Source organism: Pristiophorus japonicus, chromosome 19, assembly GCF_044704955.1.
Source record: "Pristiophorus japonicus isolate sPriJap1 chromosome 19, sPriJap1.hap1, whole genome shotgun sequence".
NCBI lineage: Eukaryota > Metazoa > Chordata > Chondrichthyes > Pristiophoridae > Pristiophorus > Pristiophorus japonicus.
In genome coordinates, this window is record NC_091995.1 from 45727944 (window position 1) to 45748691 (window position 20748).

At 41.3% G+C, this 20748-nt stretch overlaps 1 protein-coding gene and 1 pseudogene across 1 annotated transcript; both read right to left on the reverse strand.

Moving 5' to 3' along the window:
* LOC139230203 (zinc-binding protein A33-like) overlaps nucleotides 1–20748 on the reverse strand; it is a 650536-nt pseudogene that overhangs the window by 220521 nt on the left and 409267 nt on the right.
* Nucleotides 13267–20086, reverse strand: LOC139230579 (probable G-protein coupled receptor 139). The gene is made up of 2 exons (XM_070862404.1): nucleotides 20017–20086; nucleotides 13267–14258 (listed from the first exon to the last, which is right to left on the reverse strand). The coding sequence occupies exons 1-2, from the start codon at nucleotides 20084–20086 to the stop codon at nucleotides 13267–13269; spliced, it is 1062 nt and encodes a 353-aa protein (XP_070718505.1).

A 20748-nucleotide genomic window follows, 5' to 3' on the forward strand; every position in this document is an offset into this window, starting at 1 on the left:
CAGAAAGTTGTTGAGGCCAATTCACTAAATATATTCAAAAAGGAGTTAGATGTCGTCCTTACCACTAGGGGGATCAAGGGGTATGGCGATAAGCAGGAATGGGGTACTGAAGTAGCATGTTCAGCCATTAACTCATTAAATGGCGGTGCAGGCTCGAAGGGCCGAATGGCCTGCTCCTGCTCCTGCACCTATTTTCTATGCTTCTATGTTTCTATGTTTCTATTGTCATAGGTTTAATCTATTTTTCAATCTACCTGAGACAACTCACCCTTCATACCTATATAATTGGCTTAATTTAAGTTTAAGACTCTGGTTTCGGACTTAGGCATGTCACTCTCAAATGTAACGTGAAATTTTATCCAATGATGATCACTCTGTCCCAGAGGATACTTTACTATGCGATTGCTAATTAACCCTGTCTTATTGCACAATACAAGATCTAAAATAACCTTTTCCCTGGTTGGTTCCATGACATATTTTTCTAGGAAACTATCCTGAATGTTTTTCTTCTATGAACTCGTCCTCAAGACCACCTTTGCTATTTTGATTTGTCCAGTCTATAATAAGAGTAGGTCCTGCACAATTATAGCATTATCTGTGTTACAAGCTCCTAATATTTCCTGATTAATATTGTGTCCAATGGTATAACTACTGTTATCAGGCCTATATACGACTCCCACCAGTGTTTTTTGCCATTTAATATTCCTGATCTCTACCCATTCTGATTCTACGTCCTGATCTTCCGAGCCAAGATCCTTTCTCTCTACTGTCCTTGTGTCATCCTTTATTATCAGGCCTACTGCCCTGCTTTACCAATCTGCCTGACTTGTCATAGCATCAAATACACTGGAACATTTAGTTCCCAAACTTGGTCACCTTGCAACCAAGTCTCTGTAACGACTATTAGCTCAAACCCCTGTATCTCTGTGTGCCACTACTTCATGATTTGTTGCGGATGCTTCATGCATTCAGATAAACAGCCTTTAATTTAATTTTTCTACCATTATTCCCTGCTTTGACCTGCTCTGCCTCACTGCTACCATTAAACTCTCTGTACCTTCCTGTCACACTCTGCTTATTGTTACCCAAATCGCTACACTGCTCTACTGCATTGACCTTTCTCTTTAGATATCTAAATTTACCCTTACCTGACACGTCCCCCAAATTTTACTATCTACAATCCTAGTTATTCGATTCACGATGCTGGTTCTAGCCCGGTTTCAGTGGGGCCCGTCCCGACAGAACAGCTCCCTCTTTCCCCAGTTCTGGTGCCAGTGCCAAATGAATTGATACCTCTTCTTCACACAGCACTCTATGAGCTACGCATTTAACTCTCTGATGTGCTTAACCCTATGCATATTTGCACGTGGCTCAGTTATTAATCAAGTGATTATCACACTTGCGGTTCTGCTTATTAATTTAGACCCTATCTCATCAAACTCCCTCAGCAGAACCTCATTCTAAGTTCTACCTATCTCATTGTTTCCTACATGGACACCGACAAGTGGACCCTCCCCCTCCCACACCAATTTCTTCTCCAGCCGCGAGGAGATATCCTTAACCCTGGCATCGGGCAGGCAACTCAACCTCCGCAACTCCCTGTCACAGTTGCAGGGAAGAATATCCCTGCTGCCCCCCACCACTACCACATTCCTTCCTTCTCCCACCACTTGGGTGCCCCCCTGTGCTACGTTGTTGTGGTCCTTTTGACTATCCTCCCTGTAGTACTTTTCCTCATCCACTCAGGGAGCAAATATAGAAAATGTCACATTAATAATAGTACAAAACTATAAGAGATAGACAGCAGAAAAAGGATGGATTTCTCTCGATTCTCCATCTCTGTATGTGTGATGCTCGCCTTGTTGTTTCCTCAGAGATTACTCCTTATTCTATTCCCCAGTACAATGTAGCTAACTGTTAAATCATGGAGCAAAAATATCAAAAGATTTGGAGCCAACAGGATAAAATGGTTTCCAACGACAGAAATGCAACCCATATGGGTAGGCTATAAAATATTGAGTTTACCGAGCAGTACCACCGAACTAATCTCAATGGTATGCCAGTCCCAATTGGCACTTCATAGGGAATTGCTCAGGAGATTATCAAAGGCTGTTTTTTGCTGAAGACCTGAAATTATGTTCACAGGAAGTAACCCTTTCTAAGGAATTACTTCTCATAATGACCAAGGAGGCAGGTCAAACGTTTTTGTTTCCAGATGCCTTTCAGGCTCCGAGTCGTGATAAACACAGAAGAGAAAAGCTAAAGCCGATGTGTTCTTATTCAGGATGAAGTGGCTCTCATTTCAAACAGAAGCCCTGGTAATTTTAGAAAATAAGCAGTATTTTACATTCATTCATGGAATGTGGACGTCGCTGGTAATGCCAACATGTCATCCCTAATTGTACTTGAGAAGGGGTGGTGAGCCGCCTTCTTGAACCGTTGTGCTCAGTGTGGTGAAGTGCTGTTACAAAGGAAGTTCCAGGATTTTGATCCAGTGACGATGAAGGAACAGTAATATAGTTCCAAATCAGGATGGCCTGTAACTTGGAGGGGACCTTACAGGTGATGCTGTTCACATGTCCCTGCTGCCCTTGTCATTCTAGCTGATTGAGGTTGCGTGTTTGGGTGGTGCTTCTGAAGAAGCCTTGTCGAGTTGCTGCAGTACACCTTGTGGATGCTACACACTGTAGTTGGTGGAGGCAGTGAATGTTTTACATGGTGGAAGGGGTGCAACTTAAGCGCAATGCTTTGCCCTGGATGATGTCGAGCTTCTTGAGTATTGTTGGAGCTGCACTCATCCAGGCAAGTGGAGACTATTTTTATCACACTCCTGACTTGCGTGTTGTAGATGATGGCTTTGGGGAGTCAGGAGGTGAGACACTCGCAGCTGAATATCTTGCCTCTGTCTTGCACTTGTAGCCACAGTATTTGTGTGGTTTGTCCAGTTATGTTTCTGGCTTATGTGACCCCCAGGATGTTGATGGTGGGGGATTTCGCGATAGTAATACCATTGAATGTCATGTGGCAGTGGTTAGACTCTCCCTTATTGGAGAATAGTCATTGCCTGTCATTTGTGTGCCTCAAATATTATTTGCGACTTGTCAGCCCTAGCCTGAATGTCGACCTGGTCCTGCTGCATGCGGGCATGCAATGTTTCATTATCTGACGAGCTGCGAATGGAACTGAACACTGCGTTCTCATCAGCGAACATCCCCACTCTGACATGATGGAGGGAAAGTCATTCATGAAGCAGCTGTAGATGGTTATGCCTAGGAAACGTCCCTAAGGTACTCCTTTCGGAAAGCCCAAATTCGATATTACTCATTTTACTTTGTCCTCAGAAGTTCAAATTACCCTCAAGGACTTTAGTGGGGTGCAATCATTTTGGGCGGAAGGGAGAACAGGAAAAGGACAAATGGCTGCCCATTTTACACTCTGCCACATTTTCCGTTCCTTGACTTCAATGAAAACTAAAATTGGCGGGTAGAAAATAATCTGTTTCAGACCGAAAATCAACATTCCCCCAATTTTCCGTTTCTTGTTACTTGTAGATAAACGAGTTTCTAATAAAGTGGAAGACCACGAATTCCACGTGCAAAGTGAGTTGGGCAGAATCCGTGAATTACTTGACTGAATGGTAAGAAAAGCCCAGAATATCCTGTAATCAAAGTAACTAACCCAGTTAGCTTACATCAGTAGCCGTGACAGTATTGAAATATGTCTTATGGTGGATATCCCATCTGTAACTTCAAATAGCACAGCCAGAGTGTTCCATTTGAGCACTCTCGATCTCTCATCCACATTTATTCATTTTAATTGACGAGAAAGCCAGGCTAGCGAGCGCAAAAAGATGAAAATTCGGTCCACATGCTTCCACTGAGTTTTAGCAATTCCACAGGAGATTCCTGACTTCCTATGTCATTTCTGTTGAAGTACTTCTGTTCAGGAGTCATTTAACTGTGGTAATGTTAACTTTCGGCGATAGAGTATAATGAATAATACTGAATCAGCCATCCTCAATGCACCACGCTTACATAGAAACATAGAAACATAGAAAATAGGTGCAGGAGCAGGCCATTCAGCCCTTCTAGCCTGCACCGCTATTCAATGAGTTCATGGCTGAATATGAAACTTCAGTACCCCCTTCCTGCTTTCTCGCCATACCCTTTGATCCCCCGAGCAGTAAGGACTTCATCTAATTCCCTTTTGAATATATTAGTGAATTGGCCTTAACTACTTTCTGTGGTAGAGAATTCCACAGGTTCACCACTCTCTGGGTGAAGAAGTTTCTCCTCATCTCGGTCCTAAATGGCTTACCCCTTATCCTTAGACTGTGACCCCTGGTTCTGGCCTTCCCCAACATTGGGAACATTCTTCCTGCATCTAACCTGTCTAAACCTGTCAGAATTGTAAACGTTTCTATGAGATCCCCTCTCATTCTTCTGAACTCCAGTGAATACAAGCCCAGTTGATCCAGTCTTTCTTGATATGTCAGTCCCGCCATCCCGGGAATCAGTCTGGTGAATCTTCGCTGCACTCCCTCAATAGCAAGAATGTTCTTCCTCAAGTTAGGAGATCAAAACTGCACACAATACTCCAGGTGTGGCCTCACCAAGGCCCTGTACAACTGTAGCAACACCTCCCTGCCCCTGTACTCAAATCCCCTCGCTTTGAAGGCCAACATGCCATTTGATTTCTTAACCGCCTGCTGTACCTGCATGCCAACCTTCAATGACTGATGTACCATGACACCCAGGTCTCGTTGCACCTTCCCTTTTCCTAATCTGTCACCATTCAGATAATAGTCGGTCTCTCTGTTTTTACCACCAAAGTGGATAACCTCACATTTATCCACATTATACTTCATCTGCCATTCATTTGCCCACTCACCGAACCTATCCAAGTCACTCTGCAGCCTCATAGCATCCTCCTCGCAGCTCACACTGCCACCCAACTTAGTGACATCCGCAAATTTGGAGATACTACATTTAATCCCCTCGTCTAAATCATTAATGTACAATGTAAACAGCTGGGACCCCAGCACAGAACCTTGCGGTACTCCACTAGTCACTGCCTGCCATTCTGAAAAGTACCCATTTACTCCTACTCTTTGCTTCCTGTCTGACAACCAGTTTTCAATCCACGTCAGCACACTACCTCCAATCCCATGTGCTTTAACTTTGCACATTAATCTCTTGTGTGGGACCTTGTCAAAAGCCTTCTGAAAGTCCAAATATACCACATCAACTGGTTCTCCTTTGTCCACTTTACTGGAAACATCCTCAAAAAATTCCAGAAATTGTCAAGCATGATTTCCCTTTCACAAATCCATGCTGACTTGGACCTATCATGTCACCATTTTCCAAATGCGCTGTTATGACATCCTTAATAATTGATTCCATCATTTTGCCCACTACTGAGGTCAGGCTGACCGGTCTATAATTCCCTGTTTTCTCTCTCCCTCCTTTTTTAAAAAGTGGGGTTACATTGGCTACACTCCACTCGATAGGAACTGATCCAGAGTCAATGGAATGTTGGAAAATGACTGTCAATGCATCCGCTATTTCCAAGCCTACCTCCTTAATTATTCTGGGATGCAGTCCATCAGGCCCTGGGGATTTATCGGCCTTCAATCCCATCAATTTCCCCAACACAATTTCCCGACTAATAAAGATTTCTCTCAGTTCCTCCTCCTTACTAGACCCTCTGACCCCTTTTATATCTGGAAGGTTGTTTGTGTCCTCCTTAGTGAATACTGAATCAAAGTACTTGTTCAATTGGTCTGCCATTTATTTGTTCCCCGTTATGACTTCCCCTGATTTTGACTGCAGGGGACCTACGTATGTCTTTACTAACCTTTTTCTCTTTACAGATCTATAGAAACTTTTGCAATCCGCCTTAATGTTCCCTGCAAGCTTCTTCTCGTACTCCATTTTCCCTGCCCTAATCAAACCCTTTGTCCTCCTCCTTAATTTTGTTTCCATTTAAGTCAATGGAATGGAAAATTGGGTGGTGTGCATAATGGGCACACAATATGAAATCACCTCTTTTTCACTTTTTCCTAAAGTTGAAGTTTCCATTGTACCTTTTTAAATTAGTGAAAGTCCCAATTAATCGCATAGAACAATCAGAAGATATAAAAAATAGGGCAAGATTGAAACAGCAAATGGGAGTCTATTTCAAGAACGAGTGTGGACAATTATCATCTTGAATCTCATATACTATTACATCAGGTATCTGAACCTGTAGATCGCTGGAGCCATGGCCACCAAGTAAACTGGGATGCATTGGAGAAACTATAACGCCGCAGACGAGAATCACAATTGTCACCAATTTAGCTGAGAGGATCAGTCAACAATTATTTTTATGAAAATTCTTGCACCCTTTATCTTCTCACTCCAAAGCCTCTGTGACCTAATTTTAACCTAACTGACAGGGCAGGACTCCCGCAGTATAGCTGGAATGCTGGTTTTACACCATGCCCAATATTCCTCTCCATTAAGTCGCGTTTCAACTATGTAAAACAATATATATTTCAAGCTGCCTTTCAATTCAGAACTGAGAAATTAGTTCCAATTTATCATTTGCATGTGCAAACTTTGATGTGTGATGCGGAATTATTCCTGTGTTCAGTTTTAGATTAACAATAATTAAAAAGGATCTGCCCACAGGTTGAGTAAAGTCTATTATTGATTTAATTTATCAAAGCCTTGTCTTACTAAAACCTAAGAAAGCAGAAAGAGCACAGATTTTATCAGCAGCGATAATATAGTGGGTAGAATTTCAAAGGTTGGAGGCTCTTCCAATCAGCGGCCATAACTTGAGACATTCAGTTCGCCTCTCCCGGCAGATCTCGCAAACTTATCTGAATGGGTAGTTTCTACTTTTCAGTAATATTAACCAACCAGAACAAAGCTACAATGCTAATATTTGGCTCTGACTGAAAAGAAAAATACTATCTACAAATGAGACAACATCCCCACTAAAACATTTAATTTAAAACTTCAGAACAAATTGAACTGCCCAACCAGTTACTACTTTAGTCATATGTCGGAAACATTGAGGTTTCTTGTCGTTATTTATTTGCTGGCGATAATTAATGACTGCACATCAACCGTATTAAAACAAACAGTTAATATTATTACACATACAGTGAATACAAGCGGCTTATTCTGCACACCAACATAATAATAATTAATAATAACATTTATTTATATAGCGCCTTCAGCGTAGTAACACGTTCCAAGGTGTTTCACAACAGTGTTACAGACAAACAGATAAATTTGACACTGAACAACAGCCGAAATTAAGGCAGATGATCAAAAGTTTGTTTAAAGAGGTAGGTTTTAACGAGCATCTTAAAGAGATGTAGAGAGGCATAGAGGTTTCGGGATGCAGTACCAGAGCTTCAGGCCCAGGCAGCTGAAGGCACGCCCATTGATGGTTGAGCAGTTATATTGATGGATGCTCAAGAGGCCAGAATTTGAGGAGCACAGACATCTTATTGGGTTGTGAGGCTGAAAAAGATTACAAGATAAGGAGGAGGAAGTCCATGGAGTGATTTATAAACAAGGATGAGAATTTTAAAATCGAGGCATTGTTTAACTGGGAGCCAATGTAGATCAGAAAGCACAGGGGTCATGGGTGATCTTGACTTGGTGCGGGTTAGTACACAGGCTGCTGATTTTGGATGATTTCAAGTTTACTTAGTGTGGAATGTATTGGCAAGAATAGGGTCATATATGTTTCATATCTGTATGATTCATACCAGCTGTTCCAATTTCGATGCAAAGTTATGCTCTCTGCCAGTGTTATGGACACACAGATATTTGGCTTTCTAAATGAGATCTGATTGACACTTGAGCGAAAACCCAATTGATATGTTAAATAGCATAAGACCGATGAACACGTGGGTAAAAGATTGGTGTGGGAGAAATAGGTTTCGATTCATGGGTCACTGGCATCAGTACTGGGATAAGAGGGAGCTGTTCCGCTGGCACAGGCTTTACTTGAAACACACTGGGACAAGTATCCTGGTGAATCTAGTAACCATGGCTGTAGATAGGGCTTTAAATTAAATAATGGGTGGGTGGGGGGACGGATCAGGTAAGCAGAAGTTTAAAATGTCAAAGAGTAAGGAGAAGGCAATGGTGCAGGGTAGAGATAGGGGTAATGATAACCACAATGTGACAGGGACAGACAGGGCGTATAAGCATGAGATTTTATCAGAAAGTAGAGTTAGAGAATGGAAAAATGGTCAAAATAAAAAATTACATACTTTTTATCTGAATGCACGGAGCATTCATAACAAGTTAGATTAGTTGATGACACAAATTGGAAATAAATGAGTGTGATCTGATAGCCATTACAGAGAGGTGTTAGCAAGGTAACCAAGGCTGGTAACTTAGTATTCAGGGTTATTTGACATTTGGGAAAGATAGTCAGAAATGAAAAGGAGATGGGATAGCTCTGTTAATAAAGGATGAGATCAGTGCAGTAGTGAGAAATTATGCTGGCTCAAAAGATCAAGGTCAGTGGAGATAAGAAATAATAAGGTCACCGGTAAGAATATTAGCCCACTAGCAGTAGTATAAATCAAGAAATAATGGAGGCATGTAAGAAAAGTATGGCAATAACTATGGGTGATTATAATCTTCATAATGATTAGACAAGTCAAATTGGCAAAGGTAGCCTTGAGGAAGAGTTCATAGAGTGTATTCGGGATATTTTTTTAGAACAATACATTGTGGAACCAACCAGGGAGCAGATTATTTTAGATCTGGTAAAATGTAATGAGACTAGATGAATTAACGATGTCATAGTAAAGGATCCTCTTGGGAAGAGTAATCATAGCATTCAAATTCAAATTGAGGGTGAGAAAGTTACCTCTCAAACCAGTGTCCTGAACTTAAATAAGGGCAATGACAAAGGTATGAAGCCAGAGTTGGCTAAAGTGGACTGAGAAAGTAGATTAAAGGATAAGATGGTAGATCAGCAGTGGCAGTCATTTAAGAAGATATTTAATAACTCTCAGCAAAGATATATTACAGTGAGAAGGAAAGACTCTAAGAGAGAAATGAATCATCCGTGACTAACTAAGGAAGTAAAGGATGGTATCAAATTAACGAAAGCATACAATGTTGTGATGATTAGTGGACAGCTAGAGGATTGGAAATTTTTTGGAAACTCGCAAAGGACGACTAAAAAAAAAATGAAGACAGAGAGAGAAGCTAGATTATGTGAGTAAACTAACAGGAAATATAAAAACAAACAGTAAGAGCTTCTAAAGAATTATAAAAAGGAAGAGAGTAGCTAAAGTAAACGTTGGTCCCTTAGAGGGTGAGACGGGGACATTAATAATGGGAAACAGGGAAATGGCAGAGGGTTTCAACAAATATTTTGTATCGGTCTCCATGTTAGAAGACACTAAAAGCATCCCAATATTTGATAATTAAGGGGCTATTGGGAAGAGGGACCTTAAAACAATCAATGTCACCAGAGAGAATGTACTGGACAAACTAATGGGACTAAAGGTGCTCAATTCCCCGGGACAAGATGGCCTGCATCCTAGGGTCTTAAGAGGAGTGTCTGCAGATATAGTGCATGCATTGGTTCTGATCTACCAACATTCCCTGGATTCTGGAGAGTTCCCAGCAGTTTGGAAGACTGAAGATTTAAAACCCCTATTTAAGAGAAGAGGGGGATATAAAGCAACAAACTGCAGACCATTTAGAATAAAATCTGTCACTGGGAAAATGCTGGAGATTTTCATTGAGGAAATAATAGCAGGACATTTAGAAAATCAAAATACAGTCAAGCAGCATCAGCCTGGTTTTAGAAAAGCGAAAACACGTTTGAGAAATTTGCTGGAGTTCGTTGAAAATATAACGAGCATAGTGGATTAGATGTCGTGTATTTAGATTTCCAGAAGGCATTCGATAAAGGTCGCCTGATGAAGATCAGGACCTGAAATCTGGCACCAAGCCTATGGTCTACAGGTTAGTCGTGATACCTACCCTCCCATATGGCTCTGAGATGTGAACTACATACAGTAGTCACCTTAAAACGTTGGAGAAGTACCACCAGCGCTGGCTCTGCAAGATCCTGCAAATCCATTGGCAGGATAGACACAACAACGCCAGTGTTCTCGCTGAGGCCAACATCCCCAGCATCAAAGCATTGACCATGCTCGATCAGCTCCATTAGACAGAACACATCGTCTACATGCCCAGCACAAGACACCCAAAGTAAGCACTATATGTGGAGCTTCGACACAGTAAGTGAGCCCCAGGTGGGCAAAGGAAACGCTTCAAGGACACCCTGAAAGCGTACTTGATAAATTGAAACATCCCCACCAACACCTGGGAATCCCTGGTCTATAACTGCCAAAAGTGGAGGAAGAGCATCCTGAAGAATGCTGAGCACCTCGAGTCACATCAACGAGAGCAAGCAGAAACCAATATTAGAGAGCGGAAGGAGCATGCATCAACCCAGGCGCCCCACCCACTTTCCTTCAATCGCAGTCTGCCCCACCTGTGACAGAGACTGTAGTCCTGCATTGGACTCTTCAGTCACCTGACAACTCACTTTTAGAGTGGAAGCAAGTCATCCTCGATTTCGATGATGCCTATGATGATCATGACATAAAAGGTTACTGGCCAAAATAAGGGCTCACGGGGTTGGGGGTAGATTGGCTAACTAACAGAAAACAGAGAGTCGGGACTAATGGGTTATTTACAGGTTCGAAAACTGTAACTAGTGGGCTGCCACAGAGATCAGTTCTGCGGCCTCAACTATTTGCAATCTATATTAACGACTTGGAAGAAGCGATCCAGCGTAATGTATCCAAATTTGCTGTTGATACAAAATAGGTGAGAAAGCACGTTGTGAGGAGGACGCAAAGAATCTGCAAAGGGATATAGATAGGCTGAGTGAGTGGGCAGAAAGTTGTCAGATGGAGTATAATGTGGGAAACTGTGTGGTTATCCACTTTGGTCGGAAAAATAAAAAAAACAATTATTATTTAAATGGGGAGAGATTTCAAAATACTGTGGTACAGAGAGATCTAGTGGTCATTGTATATGAAACACAAAACGTTAGAAAACAGGTACAGCAAATAATTAGGAAGGCAAATTGAATGTTCGCAATGAGGATGGAGCATGTAATTAGTGAAGTCCTGCTACAAGTGTACAGGGCGTTGGTGAGTCGACACCTGGAGTACTGCGTACAGTTTCCATCTCCGTATTTAAGGAGGGATATACTTGTACAGTTCACAGAAGGTTCACGGGGTTGATTCCTGAGTTGAAGGGGTTGCCATATGAAGAAAGGTTGAGCAGGTTGGGTCTTTACTCATTGAAGTTTAGAAGAACGAGAGCTGATCTTATTGAAACATAAGATTCTGAGGGGGCTTGACAGTGTAAATGCAGAGAGGATGCTTCCATTCGTGGGGGAATCTAGAACTTAGGAGCATAGATTCAGAATAACGGGTCGCCCATTTAAAATGGAGATGAGGAGGAATTTCTTCTCTCAGAGCATTGTGAATTTTTGGAATTCTCTGACCCAGAGAGCAGTGGAGGCTGGGTCATTGAATATATATAAGGTGGAGATAGACACATTTTTGAACAATAAGGGAGTTAATTGTTTTGGGGAGCGGGCAAGGAAGTGGAGTTGAGGCCAAGATAAGGTCAGCCATGATCCTATTGAATGACAGATCAGGCTCGAGGGGCCAAATGGCCTACTCCTGTACCTATTTCTTATTTTCGTCTGGTCTTATGATAAAAGAAGATTGCACCATTGGCATTTGAAGGTCATTTAAAGTCATTTGAACAAACAGATTAAGCCAAGATGTACTTACTCCAACTGATCAGGGAGCACTGATTCACATTCAAAAAATAATCTAAAATATGACTTTGATAATACTTTTAAATAATTATTTTTACAACAAATATACAGACCCTAAAGCTGATGTAATTCCATCATAGGTTCATGGAAGGCATTTGATGAAATAATTGCGTGCAATAGCAGTAGAAAGGCTGCATAGTAGGTGCAGCATAATATTTATGTTTTAATTGATAGGCTATATAACCTCAATAAGGATGCTCCGTGGTGTCCGTTAGATCGAAGAATGTTCACAGATAAATGGGTCATTGGAAAATAGCCCTGCCTGAAGCCAAGTTGTTTTAGAAATATAACAGAGTGCCCTCATGTCTGCCATCTTTTTGGATATTTAACTATTGGTTCAACTATGAATTGTGGTGTAATTTATGTTAAATTGATGATGTATACTCAGACTGCTCTTCCAATGGATTAATATTCGCACAGCACCAGATGCTGCAATTGGGAGGAGGTGTTGGGCGGGTGACGGGAAGAACTGCTAGTTTTGTATATAAAAGTTAGATTGTTTGCTTTGTGCTACATGAATGCTATTCACATAAACATTCCAAAAGTCCTCTCCAAACTTGATCCAGAAAGGTATATCCCCAGTTGGACCTGGGGTAGCTGATCACAGTCAGGGCAGCGAATTCAGCCATTACAATCCGTCTCAGCTTCCTTCAATTATTGTGGGATATCTTCTCTGCTTTCCTCTCCGATATGATTTGTGTATGTGTACTGTCTGGTCCCTTTTCTCCCCTACCCCATTTAGATTATTATTTCCAAATAAAATGTAACCTCCTAATTCTTCTTACCAAAATGTGATACCTCAGACGGATCTACCTTCCAATAATTTGCCACTTGTATGACAATTCGGCAAGTTGAATAATGACTTCTCGTAATTTCTTGCAGTTTCCCTCAGTATTTCTGAAACTTTCCCCACAATTTGGTGTCCTGAAATTATGTTTTTGATTCCAAAGTCTAAATCGATAATATAAATTCTGAAGCAAAGTTGTAAATTGGCAACTTGGGAAAAAAATGGCAGATCAGGCAGGACTTTTTCACTGATGAAAGAATCATACGCCCGGGGGATCAATTGAAAAATTAATACATTAATGGGAATCGATGGCTGTTTCAACAGTTAAATACATGTGTTATTGTTAGGAGTAGGGGTGAAGGATATGGTCAGAAAACCAGTTTGATCAGACCAGTAAAAAGCAACAGATATGTTTGTCTAATTAATTTTATTTGGGATCTGAAAAATTGTTATATGTTTGTTCCGATCTGATATCCCCTGTTTTCCATTGTCCGCAAAAGTTAATGATACTGCAAGCATCGTTGGTCTCCTGCAACATGACATCTAATGTGGGGAACAGATGGCAGCTTCCATTTTCTTTAGAGATTCCTGTTTGTAGATGTCAATTGAGCGACATATGTTTGCTTCCGAGTGTTGCAATTGCATTTTAGTTCTGTAAAGCCATTTAATGATTTGATTAAGTTTGTAATGAGAGCCAGGGGATGCTTAATCACAATCTTCAATTCCTCTCTGAATTTGTTCTGGGATACTGCATAAATAAATGTGTTTGTGCAAGCACTCAAACAACTCAGCATATACCCGGATTGTTCTGCAATGGTGAATGAGTCAGTATAATTTGCATCCAAAAATTGAGCATCTACAAATTGCACACATATGAAAACTATTACATTTACCATCCATAATAGTATAAAACTGCCTGAGATGGCGAGTCGTAAATTTATGGATTTCCTTCTGTTCTCCACCTCTGGATCAGTGTGATTCTGAACCTTGTTTCCTCGGAGACCACTCCTCACTCTATTGGCCAGCACAATGTGCCTGATGGTCAGGGCATTGAGTAGTACGATCAACACAAATGGTACAATTGGGGATAAAATAGTTTCCAACCACAAAAATGCTACCCACATCGGTAGGGTGTAGAAGCTCGATTTTACAGAGCAGGACCATGGTACATTGTCAATTATTTCCCGTGGTTCAAAAACAAAGTATAATGGAACATTTTCTAAAATGCTAAAGAAACACACCACTGCTATCACCAGAGTCACAGTTTTTTCGCTGCAATATTTTGTTTGCAACGTTTGGTAACAAATAGCGACAAATCGATCAAATGTGAAAGCCACAGTTAGCCAGACAGAGCAATCACTGAAAATAAAAAGCAAGGTGATAATGAGACTACAAATGGGAGTAAAGTTCAGGAATGAATATGGGAAATAAGCATCTTTAATCTCAAACAGAATTACGTCAAATATCAGGAACATTAGATCAGCCGCTGCCATGGCCACCAGGTAACGGGTGAAGCATTTGGAGAGACCGCACTTTCCACGGTAGAGAATGAAGATGGTTATCAAATTAGCTGAAAAAAAAGGGGAACTTAAATTACCAACTCTCCTTATTCTGACAGGATGGTCAGTGGAGATTTATTTATGTGAAATTCATGGATTTGTTTCTTATATCACAAATCTCTCTCTTTATTTCTCCCAATCTAGTGAATAAGACTCATAAACCTGAAAAGATACATTTCTTTATGGAGACATGTCGTTAACTTATCCTGAAATTTTTCAAATGCAGAAATGACATGGCTGCATTTTCAACTTTACACTGAACCAAAAATGGACTTTTCCAACTGACGACCGAAATAGAATCCGTCAGATTTTTATTTCCATTAACTTATCAGAAAGAAATGTCCTGCTTGGCACAAAAAAGCAAAATGTCGGTTGATCTGCTTATCCCTGATCGTCCATACATATCATGGGCATATCAATTCTATCTGCATTTCCTGCTGTAATGTGCCATTGCGGATCCAATAACTGATATTATTCTGCTGCCGAATCCACAAATCCAGTTTTAGCCAAACGTCAGATTGAAAATGAACCCTCTATCTACTCATCACTGATCAGGCAATATAGGTTTCAATATGATAACAGGATTCTGACTGCAATATTCGATGGTTTCGTTTTCGGGAAACATGCAAACATTTCTACAAGGCGTCCTACCCGTGCATTTGCTCAGCAAATAACCAACAAAGGAAGATTTCTCAGTGATACATTGTTTTGTGTGAATAATATAATGAAAGTTATTATGAAAACCAATTATGTACCATTCCGATCCCATAAATCGAAGCAGCCAGTTAAATGACATGTGATACAAGGCGCTTGAGCATGGGTCAAAGAGAATTTTGCAAATATATCGGTAATTGTTAGAAAGTGGACATTGGTATGGCTCAGATGCAAACATTTCAAACGCAGTTGAAATTTAACTTATTAATAATGCGCAGTAGCTATTAATATCAAGTGGGGATCTGGAAAGAATTACTGCTTTGCAAACAGGACCAGGTTGTCTTGGGTAATAATGCGTGGGTCACATATTATCTGCTTGCTCCATGTCCAGTTCCTTAGAACAATGGATCTGAATATTGGGAGCGGCAGATAACAGGGAGCCCGTGCAATTCTGGACGATTAAACTCCCGAAAGTACTAGGGGACCGAGGGTCTAGCGAGAAGGAGGAACTGAGAGAACTGAGGGAAATTCTTATTAGTCAGGAAATGGTGTTGGGAAAATTGATGGGATTGAAGGCCGATAAATCCCCAGGGCCTGAAAGTCTGCATCCCAGAGTACTTAAGGAAGTGGCCTTAGAAATAGTGGATGCATTGGAGGTCATCTTCCAACATTCCATGGACTCTGGATCAGTTCCTATGGATTGGAGGGTAGCTAATGTAACCCCACCTTTTAAAAAAGGAGGGAGTGAGAAAACACGGAATTATGGACTGCTGAGCCTGACATCACGAGTAGGGAAAATGCTGAAATCAATTAATAAAGATGTAATAGCAGCGCATTTGGAAAGCAGTGACAGGATCGGTCCAAGTCAGCATGGATTTATGAAAGGGAAATCAAGCTTGACAAATCTTCTCAAATTTTGTGAGGATGTAACAGGTAGAGTGGACAAGGGAGAACCAATGGATGTGGTGTATTTGGACGTTCAAATGGCTTTTGATAAGATCCCACACAAGAGATTGGTGTGCAAAATTAAGGCACATGGTATTGGGGGTAATGTATTGACGTGGATAAAGAACTGATTGGCAGACAGGAAGCAAAGAGTAGGAATAAATGGGTCCTTTTCAAAATGGCAGGTAGTGACGAGTGGGGTACCACAAGGTTAAGTGCTGGGAGCCTACCAATTTAAAATATATATATGATTTAGATGAAGGAATTGAATGTAATATCTCCCCAAGTTTGCAGATGACAATAAGCTGGGTGGCAGTGTGAACTACGAGGAGGATGCGAATAGGCTGCAGGGTGACTTGGACAGGTTAGGTGAGTGGGCAAATGCATGCAGATGCCGCATAATGTGGATAAATGTGAGGTTATCCACTTTGGTGGCAAAAACAGGAAGGCAGATTATTATCTGCATGGTGACAGATTAGAAAAAGGGGAGGTGCAACGAGACCTGGGTGTCATGTACATCAGTCATTGAAAGTTGGCATGCAGGTACAGCAGGCAGTGAAGAAGGCAAATGGCATGTTGGCCTTCATAGCTAGGGGATTTGAGTATAGGAGCAGGGAGATCTTACTGCAGTTGTACAGGGTCTTGATGAGGCCTCACCTGGAATATTGTGTACAGTTTTGGTCTCCTAATCTAAGAAAGGACATTCTTGCTTTTGAGGGAGAGCAGTGACGGTTTACCAGACTGATTCCCGGGATGGCAGGACTGACACATGAAGAAAGACTGGATCGACTAGGCTTATATTCACTGGAATTTAAAAGAATGAGAGGTGATCTCATAGAAACATATACAATTCTGACGGGATTGGACAGGTTAGATGCGGGTAGAATGTTCCCGATGTTGGGGAAGTCCAGAACCAGGGGCCGCAGTCTAAGAATAAGGGGTAAGCCATATAGGACCGAGATGAGGAGAAACTTTTTCACACAGAGTTGTGAACCTGTGGAATCCTCTACCACAGAAAGTTGTTGTGTCCAGTTTGTTGGACATATTGAAGAGAGAGTTAGATGTGGCCCTTACGGCGAAAGGGATCAAGGGGTATGGAGAGAAGGCAGGAATGGGGTATTGAATTGAATGGTGGTGCAGGCTCGATGGGCCGAATGGCCTGCTCCTGAACCTATTTTCTATGTTTCTATGTTTCTCTGTATACCGCCCAAGTACTTCTAACCACAGAAAGCTGCTGCTACATAAGTCACCCTTATTAAATACTTTCTGAACAAGTATTCTCAATGTATTTCTTGTTATGCATTTCAATCCAGGTATAATTATTGTCAAAAGCAAACCATTGTGGATGCAGCAGATCCGAAATAAAAGCAGAACATGCTTAAAATTCTCAGCTGGTCGGGCAGCTTCTGTGGAGAGAGAAACAGAGTAAACGTTTCCAGTTATTGTCCCACATTTCGCGACATAAAAGTGGTTCTTTAGAGTCGTGCCTGAGCCGATTAATATAAAAAGCAATCGGTTTTGTCTCAAAACCAAATCTCTGTCAACAGTATCTTATACATAACATTGGAAATCAGTGTGACTGTATGGACATCTTATCCCATGTCCCAGTTTATCTACCCTCCGTCTGTGCTTGATGTGTGATGGGGAATTTCTCTATCCCCCGTTTTCGTAAATAATAAATATTTTTAAAAAACTCCCAGAGATGTATGAAAGTCTATTATTGATTGGAACTATTTATCGCTGGGTCGTTAGGACCAGCAAAGAGGGACATTTTCACTTTCACCCCATAATGTGAAGAACAGGTGACCAGTCCATTTTAAACCCCGTCCGACCTGCATCACATTGCTGAAGGTGGAAATGAACCCTGCAGCAGGGGAGCAGTAATACAATTGAATACAATGAATGGTGAGCGATCGGCCAATCTCCTGTGGAAAATTCAACTCTTCATACGGTTTCTGGTGAATTACCAAGATCTTCTATCGAAGCTGTGGTGGGATATGTGGATAAGACCAGTGGAGATTCTATTGGACTTACTCTACTTCTACCATGTATAGGAATCTTGAGATAAATTGTAGTCTTTCTCATCTGGGCATTAAACATCGGCCGATTCTGTGGGGTAGAAATTCGTTTTGGGCAGTAGCGCTGAACAGGAGGTAGTGCAACATCCACCTGTTATGTGCCTCGCTTGAACTTGAGTTGTATTGAAATCAATGGAACTGAATATCAGAGGAGGAGTGAGGAGCAGATACGATCGAACCGTTCTACCCCTGTGTGTAGAAAGGAAAATCTTGCAGGTATGACCGCAGGCGTTAACAGAACCCACCCGAATTTCTTCCATTGATAGTAATGGAGAACCATCCACTGTATTTAGGGAAGGCTATCCTCGCCGGAGAATTTGGCCTTTGTGATTGGTTCAGGTGATGCAGAACACCCCGGAAGTAAAGAGTAAAATCCATCCCATGGTTACCGGAGAAATCACCAGTTGTATTTAGGATTACAACAGCGCAGCAGCAGCACTAAAGTATCACAAAAGTAAAACACTGCGGAGGCTGGAAATCTGGAATAAAAAGAAAAAATGCTGGAAATACTCAGCAGGTCAGGCAGCATCTGTGGAGAGAAAAACAGTGTTAATGTTTCAGCAGATGAGAAGCTTCTGACGAAAAGTTATTGACCCCAGACGCTAACTGTGTTTCTCTCTCCACAGATGCTGCCTGGTCTGCTGAGTATTTCCAGCATGTTATGCTTTAGCAGCACTTGTCTCATTTTGCTTTGCTTGGTCCAGGCAATGCAGAACATCCCGGTTGTAAAGAATGAAATCTATCCCATGGTTACCGGAGAAATCACCACTTGGATTAGAATTACAGCAATGCAGCAGTAGCTGGACAAGTAGCACTTGTCTCATTTTGCTTTGCGGCCTCAGAGCAATAAATGACTCCAGCTTAAACCAACACAATATATCGCACGGTTTCAAAATCAAGCACTTCAATGCTCTAAAATCTTTATTACCGAGTAGTTGCCTGAGATCGATGTCGTTGCCTAGCACCAACACATACACCCACGGATTTCCATGGTCAGTAGCAGTGATAAAACTCATTGCCCACAATCCCGATTCGGAACATTAGTGACAATGCTCGTAAAATTGGTCTTGCACAGTGGGCTAAAACTGGTGACCGCGAATTGGCGGCCCGATTTGCACAAATTACATTTCCATTGACTTTCTCCGCACCAAATTGCGTTCCATCAAAGTGATTCAAAATGACCAGGTGGTAAAGATCAGAATAGGTACGAAAGTGTATAGTTATGGTATCAATACACCTGAAAATTCGAGTTGCATCCAAAATAGTTCCACACAAGAGATACCAGATTTTGGGATGAAATTGGTCTTCATCAGCAGAGTAAAATGAGCTCATGGCACACAGGCAGTCTGCTTTACAATGCACCCTATTTCCCTCTCAATTGACCTCAATGAAAACGAGCATCAGACTGTGTGTAAAATGAGTGGCCCATTCCCTCCGAGCCCGACTCACGCTGCTGATGAAGACCACGTTCAGTGCCTGAGGCTCGGCTTCCAGCCTAGTTTACAAGCTGCTGGCAAGCTGCATGCGCCAGTAGGGCACCTGGAGCAGCTCCCGGCTGGGAAGTGAAAGGATTCAGTCAGCGCCCACACTGATCTGGCAGCTGGTTAGGTCTGCGGACAGGATGCAATCCCAGGGAGGTTGAAGTACGGCAACATTATGCCAGAGTGTTTTTGTAGGTGCTGAACGATCTCTTCTATTTCTCCTTTACTCATGAACATATAACAACAAATTCCTCACCCTTTTCTTGAGCAGCCTGCAGGAATCCCTTTAACAATTGCTGGTTTGGTTACACGATTCGATAATAATAGTTGGACCAGACATATAACAACAAAACTCTGTATCAAAGCCGAGACGTTCCTACTGAATTGCTGAGTGTAAACAGTCAGAGTAAATTGAGCTTCCTATCTGGTTGCTACATTAACAACATCACAGAAACTTGGATCATTTCGAGTTATTTCTTTGATGCTGGTAATTATAGTCTGCAAATAAAACACATCAAAACAAACAGGTAATATAATTACAGCGAAAACAGGAACAGTGCCACAGTGAGACACTGTTAAAGATGAGCATTAACTGATTATAAGTAGCTTACCAGGAACACCAACTACTGCAAGAATCGGATAATAAATGTTTTCTATCTGTATGATTACCGGCTTTCCCATATTCGGAGAGAAGCGACGTTGCCAGTCAATGTTGTGGACAGGCAGAAACTCTGCTCTTATTTATATCTGACAGAAACCTCAAGTGACACATGAACATTACACAATAATTCTCATTAGTTACTGTCATTTGAACAAACAGATTAAGGAAAGTCATATTCACTGCTACTGATCAGGTAGATTTTGCAAACATATTGTGAAAGAGTAAGGAATCAAGAATATTATTATCAACTACAGTTCCAAAAACATTATTTCGACATCTCCATTCCTGCAGTAATGGTAGAAGACTCATAAAGCTGAGGATATTTATATATAGATTAACGCAAAGCATTTAATGGAATAACTGTATATAATTGTGAAGGATTAGCATTCTCTAGATCTTAGTTACATAAAGAATGTACTTTATCTTCTTCAATCTATAATATATATCATTTATATTAAGGTGCCTGAAAACTACAGGTGAGACCGAAGCGTATTGAGGTACAAACAGAAAGTGATATAGTCCATTGTGTACTATTGAGCAGCCCCACAGATATGCAGAAATGTTAGATTTCTGGAGATATTAACATACCTTGCGCAGAGCTAAAGAGGAATAAATGGTTAGATGAACATTTGTCCACTTGAATGTTATTTGCGTAAATCCTCTAAAATGCTTAGTCATATAT

Bases quoted from the DNA above. Each gene is read 5' to 3' on its own strand.
- LOC139230579 (XM_070862404.1), bottom strand. From the start codon at position 20,086: ATGGGAAAGCCGGTAATCATACAGATAGAAAACATTTATTATCCGATT. The intron at 14,259-20,016 runs GTAAGCTACTTA...CTTTTTTTTCAG, and splicing joins TGCAGTAGTTGGTGTTCCTG to CTAATTTGATAACCATCTTC.